The sequence below is a fragment of the Pterocles gutturalis genome, unplaced genomic scaffold, assembly GCF_000699245.1.
Source record: "Pterocles gutturalis isolate BGI_N339 unplaced genomic scaffold, ASM69924v1 scaffold24207, whole genome shotgun sequence".
NCBI classification, from domain to species: domain Eukaryota; kingdom Metazoa; phylum Chordata; class Aves; order Pterocliformes; family Pteroclidae; genus Pterocles; species Pterocles gutturalis.
The window spans coordinates 9,308-15,888 of NW_010116094.1; the positions used below are offsets into that span (position 1 = coordinate 9,308).

Here is a 6,581-nt window from a genome sequence, read left to right on the forward strand (position 1 = left end):
GATGTTGGCATTACATTTATGTATTATTACAGGATTAAGAAGATTGTGTTCCTGGGGAGTTCAGTGCAGTGGGCTGGCATATCTGCAGTGCTGTGTCTCAGTAGCAGAGCCTCCAACATGATCCATGGTACTGCACCCAAGGAGTGCTGCTGCTTGCAGACAGTTGCCGCAGGGCTCTTGGCAGTCTGGAGGAGCTGCGGAGCACACTGGGGGCTGGATTGGGAAGAGGTCACACGTTACCACCCTTAAAACTTGGTGGTTGTGGGGAAGCGAGCTGAGAGCGATGTTGGGTGTGAAGGACATGCTTTTGATTTCCCGTGATAAGTTGCTTAGAGAAAGTGGTGTTTCCCAATACATGCTGCTGAGTGTTTCCCTTTGTGAAATGCCTGTTGGTGTGTCCCCCTGGCTCTGGGTCACAGAGCTGCCTGCAGAGTGTTTTCAGTGGGACCCTGAGACAGAGCTGTGGTGCGCAGAGGAAGGTGAGCAGCTCTCAGGACAGCACAGAGCCGTGAGCCCAGGAACATGTGTGCTGTCCAAGGTCAGCGTCTTGGACCTCTTTCAACAGCAAGTCCAAAGAAAACCCTCAAACCTAGAGAGCCCAAGCTGGGTATTTTCATCCTCAGCCAGGATGGGACACAAGAAACATTTACCCTTGCTGTGCTTACCAGGACAGAGTTCAGAATATGGGAAGGCAAAGCCTGATTAAAGCAGGAGCATTGAAGATAGGAGTCAAAGAGCTGGTGTGTCCCTCCAGCCGTTGCTTCTTGTGTTTGTTCTCAAGGGTGGAGTTTCATAACTTTACTGCTGAATTGAAGGGTATGTAGCAATATTTAACAATGTTGGCTTGGTCAGGATAGATTGTATTGAGCCTTGGTGTCATATCCTGACTCTGAAACCAGATCCAGCTTGGTGAGAAATGTGGTAAGAAACACAACTTTCAGATTCTCAGATTTGAAAGTAATAATAATTCATAGCAGAGTTCCCACTATATGGCAAACGGTGTGGCAGCGTTAGTCCACAGTGTTCCAGTCTCACTGGGGACTAGTAGTTTGCATGGAATTACCGTACTGAAATGTTTTAGGTACTTTGTCTTCTAGCAGGAACCCCTCTCATTGTATTCAAAGATGGAAAGAATCTGCTCTCAGAAAACACCAATCCATTGAAAGGGAAACTTTTTACAGAAACAGATCTGTTCCAGAAAAGCTTGTTTATCTGGTCCAGGATGGAACTGGACCTGGGAAAACATTCCCAAGAAAGCCAGTAGTCTTGTCTGTCACCTTGGACATAGGTTTCTCCTTCAGTCTGTGTCCTGTGCCGATGGAAGCAGTAGGCTCTTGCTGGTCATCGGGTGAGTGCTGCTGCCTGTGCTTTCACGTGATTTTGGAAAGGTTCCACTTCTATTCTCAGGGATATGAATCTCAAAATCTTACATGTATTTTTTTTAGGACAGAATTTTTGTTTTCTGGCCAGCTGTATTTATACATTGAGAAATGCAAGTCCTTTGCCCTGTTTAAATAAGAGTTAATGAAAACCTTTAAATGGCTTGGCAGCCATACAGTCTGTGTCTTGGATACAATAGTCGGCTTGTGTTCAGTTAATGGACATCTGGGGCAGTTTCTAGGTTGTTGTCATACAGAAAGCCATTTCTGCGCATTTTGGTCTTACAGGAAAGGTTTAAATTAAGAGTGCTTCCCCCCTCAATAACTTTTCCCTTGAACAGAATCTTTATTTTATTCTGCGCCCAGTTATTGCTATTCTTCCCCAGCTTTCCTTTTCCAGGATTTTTTCCAGCAAGCAAAAGGAGTACAATTGCAAACATGCTCAAGACATCGCTAAACCACATGTGATTTAAAGAGGAAATTAGTATTTTGTTGAATGAATGATAGTAGATAAGCTCCTGCTTTGGAACTAAAGAGCTCTTCAGTTCCAAACTCCCTGCGGGCATCTCCTGCCCCAGGCAGGGTAGCTGCTAGGGGAGCTTATCATGTTAGGGACGCTGGAATGTTTTGATGATGAGCCAAAAGTGGGTGCTCTTTAAACATTATCTTCCTTTCCGGTGCCAGGGACCTGCTCGCTGGAGGAAAACACAGAGACACTTTGAATGTGAGGCTGGAATTTGGTTTTGATCTTGAGTTTGAATTGCAGTGTGATTGCCCCTGTGTTGTTGATTTGTGGCTGAAGTTTCCCCCAGGTCTGGACAAACCTGTTCAGGTAACTGGGAATGTTTTCATTCCCCTGGCCCACGCTGGGTGCTTGTGTGCCTCCAAAAGAGCCGTTTCTCAGCTGGAGCGGCACCAACTGTGGCATCAAAGGGCGCGGTTCGGATGTGCAGCTAATGGATTGGTGCCACCCTTCACCACAGCCAGAGGTTTCATTTGTGCCAAAGCTGAAGTACTGAGTGACAAACTTGTCACTGTTCAGCCAAACCATCTTCCAGCCTGCCAAGGCTTTGTAGTTTAATTACACTGAGGAGCTCTTTCATGTGTATGTGCATTGATGTAGTGATGCATGTCCCTTCTGACAGACCATCACCAAAACTGAAAGATTGTCAGCAGACTGTGGCTCTTCAGTTCCCCTAAAATTAACCATTGCTTTCAGCATTTGGGCTCTTTTGTATTGGTAAACAAAAACAGGACTGGAAACACTTTTGAAGAATTTATATTCAGACTAGTCAGTCGTTCATTTACAAGGGATGGAGAGAAGTGGTTCAGCTTAACTGAAGCATACTTCTACTGAGAGCTCTTACCCAAAAATAATTTGGCACAAGGAAATTATTCTAGTGCAGAGGTAAGGCATATTTGAACCACATATATCTTGGTTTTATCATCTGCTTGTTAATGATAGTACAGCAAAGTAATTTCACATTTCCTCCAAGTAAGTATTTATCTACCACATTCAAGATGAACATCAGATGGTGAAGTGCAAGTTGTGAATTTCCAGTAGGTTTGATCAAAACCAAGTTCCCCTTAAGCATTCTGAAATTTCTGTTTTAGTTTGAACTTGTGTAACTGTGTGTTTGCACGTGATGCATTCAAATCCTTAGGTACGAGTTGCATAGGTGAATTGTGGTGTCCAAAGTCACAGATGGAAAGCATTGGTTGCAATGTTTGCAAAAAAACCCCAAATTCCTACCTGCATGTACAATACATTCCTTTTACCTTTGTGTAGAACAGGGAGGTAATTATAGTTGGAGGCATACAAATAAGCAGGACAAGATTTAGTCATAAATGGAGGAGGGTTTCCCAGGGCAGCATACAGTTAGAGAATCTGATCATTTTATCCAGTTCTGGACATTCTTGCTGGATCAGTTTTCAACTTGAGAATTTTGCCTCAAGGGCTTTGTTTAGCAGTTGCACTTCAGGCTGGGAATGCCTGAGAAATGTTGTGGTATCAGCACCCGTAACTAAGCCTTAGCAAAGACAGCAACACAAGGGGTTTGTCTGCTATAAAGTGTATGTCCAACTCTGAGATACGGGAGGGCAGAAGTCATCCTTTTTTTTTTTTCCTTTTTTTTTTTTTTTTTTTTTTGAGATTTTGCCCAGTATTTATAACAGTACTTGGCCCTTTTAACTCTAGCAGATGAACCACAAGTGGTTGGGATACGTATTTTGGAAAGCTTTTACTAAGGCCGTGTGCTAACTCCAGCAGAATCTGGATACAACTTCTGCAAGCAGATGTTCCAATTGGCAGCGCTTCTGCCTCTCTATTAATACATGTCTCCTCTTTTTTTCCAGGATTCAAATCTTTCGATACACACTGACAATCCAGACCTGACACCATGTTTCCAGAATACCATCCTGGCGTGGATCCCTAGCATTTATCTGTGGAGTGCATTACCCTTTTATCTTCTCTACCTAAAGCACAACAAAAGAGGGTACATCATACTTTCTGTGCTGAGCAGGTTCAAGACGGTAAGAGCTTTTTGCAGCTTTGAGTTTGTTAGCGTTAGTTCAGTATCCAAGCAAGTGCTGCAGTAGGGTTTAAACGAAATCCCTCTGATTTATGAGGGAACTGAAGAACTTGCTTATAGGAAACAACAGTATATGTACAGATTTCTGAGGAAAAATATCAAGGGATAGCTCAACTAAGTAGGGAAATCCATCCTGCGAGCCCACCTTTCTGGGGAGAGAGAGGAGTTGATTCCTCTGCAGAAGAGAGTTCACCCCTTTGTTGAGCCAAAAACTGTGCTGCTTCACCCTTACTTAAGTTTCAAACCACTGAAAGCTGCAAAACAAAGATGGTAGGACTAGGAGAATTTAATCTCATCGTGAAAGTAACCACAAGAAGGTATTTTTTCAGCCCGCTCTGTCCACCCAATAGCTATGTGATTTCACCTGCATCTTGTGTTTAAGAGGTGGCTGGTGTCAGCAGCACCTCTGGTTCATAAATGGCCAGGTCTAAGGAGAGCAAGTCACTTGCCATAGGCCGTGAGAGAACCGACATTATTCCTGGAGAAAAGTTCTAGGCTTCTGCTTCAGGGCATGTCTGCCTTTAATCTGTAAGCTGCCTGTGTTTCCAGTCAAAACTGAATAGTGTGGGGAAAAAAAAAAAAAGATAATACATGAATCTTTCTGTTGGTTGTGTTTGCAAATCCCTCGGAAAGCGGTTGAGATGAGAACCTTGGTTTGAGTGCAGTGGGACAGTTGCGTTAGCCTGACTGCAGCTGATCCAGGCAGCAGTGTTGTTCTGTTTACACAGCTTCGTCTTACTGGAAATCAGTGAATCATAACAGTTTTGCTAGCCCTCTGACTGCCCCTGGAGATGAGTTTACCAAATGCTGTTTCTGTTTGACTGTTTTCAGCTGTTTGGTGTCCTGCTGTGGTGCGTGAGCTGGGCAGATCTCTTCTACTCTTTCCACGAGCTCCTGCAAAACAGAACGCCTCCACCAGTCTATTTTGTAACTCCATTGATCGTCGGCATCACTGTGGTTCGTAGCTGCTTCTGTTTATTGTGACCAATAAGTATAACTCTTCCTCGGACAGCTGAAGGAGGAGAAGGGTTCCTTTACATTTACTGCCTTATCCTGTACTCTTTTAGCTGAATGATTAGTACTTGTATTGCTGAAGCAGATTTTGCTTACCGAAAAGGCTACAGTTACAGATATCTCATGTAGACTCAGACATGTAAATGGAAATCTTTATAATGGAGAGATTGTTCTGCCTCCTGCCTTGCTCTCATTTGTTTCTCCAGGCTTGTGATCCAGGTGTGGAGAGAATTTGGGTATGACTTTGCCTAAACAGGGAGATACGATAGACCAGGGCTTGTGCGTTGTTCAGTGTTGCATTGGACTTGTAAAACTGTCTCTTATCTGGTGGTTGTTTCTCTGTTAAACAGAAACCAAATTTCCTTCACCTAGGATGACAATCAGGCTTGGGGCTGTTGTATGAAAAATGAAGCAGTAAAATTTAACCATTAAGTTTTTAATTCCCTTGGTTAGGTTTTTTAAAACCTTGAACAATCATGACTTGTCTAGAAAATGTCTGGACTGGAGAAATGACAGCTTTTACATTTCTTGAAAATGTTTGTAGCTAATATTTAATTGTGCCTAGCCCTAGGTACAATGTCTGGTTTAAAAACTGGATTCTGGAGCTGGGGCTCTGAAAGCAGTAAAAACAAATTATTTCATAAAGTTTTTCTCTGCTTTCGTTAGAGAAGGTTCTGCAGTTTGCTTCTGTGAAGTTATGATGGGGCCTTATTTCAAAGGGGTCGTGTTATCGATGATGACTGTAATAGCTGCCAGCTGAGAGTGTGAATAAGGGGAGCAGTGGGACGGGATTGTGTTCACATGTTCCTGTATTTCCTTTCCCCAGCTGTTAGCTACATTGCTTATCCAATACGAGAGGCTGAGAGGAGTTCAGTCCTCTGGAGTGCTCATTACCTTCTGGTTTTTGTCGGTGCTCTGTGCTGTGGGGCCTTTCCGGTCTAAGATCATGACTACAACTGCACAGGTAACACGCCAGCCTTGTTAGCACTTGGAGAACAGGGCATGTAGCATTAACATCTCTGTGAAGGCATGAATCACCAAGTTTGGAGTCAGATCTGAGCCCAGCTTTTGCCAGAGAGAAAGAGAAGCTTGGTTCTGTTGCATTGACTCAGACTTGTGCAGTGTCAAGATCAGATTTTGCTGAGCCCAAGGCCATACTGGAAACCTGATGGACGTGAGGGCTGTACCGACACTGTGTATATATCAGAACAGACTCTTTTTTTTTTTTCTTCTTTTTTTTTTTTTTCCCCTTTACAGCCCCCTTCTGCTGCCATGCTTTAATATGGATGGGTAGCAATCAGAGATGATGCATTTTGATATGTAATGTTCCTTTTTTTTTTTTTTTTTTTTGCTGAGGCAGCTTGGCCACGTTATACAGCTCCATAGGCTTCCTTTTGTCCATGCCTGCTGTGCTGCAGACAGCATTTTCACTCCAACTGGGGCTGTAAATAGAGAACAGAAAGTCGGAGGGAGAGGGAAGAAACCTGGGCTGTTAGGATTTCTGTTTGAAGACATAGCAGGTTCTCCCACAGTAAGGAAGTTGTTATGTTTTTCACAGAAGCAAATTTCACTAAGTAGGGCAAAGCAGATTGCTTCA

At 43.5% G+C, this 6,581-nt stretch overlaps 1 protein-coding gene across 1 annotated transcript; it reads left to right on the top strand.

Annotated features, from left to right (window-relative positions):
• Positions 1-2,063: 2,063 nt before the first annotated feature.
• Positions 2,064-5,948, top strand: LOC104463187 (canalicular multispecific organic anion transporter 2-like; the record flags this gene model as incomplete). Its single annotated transcript, XM_010075411.1, has 4 exons — positions 2,064-2,211; positions 3,735-3,911; positions 4,802-4,927; positions 5,811-5,948. Coding segments are annotated over 4 exons (589 nt in total), but the record flags the coding sequence as incomplete, so codon positions are not given.
• Between the last annotated feature and the right edge of the window lie 633 nt (positions 5,949-6,581).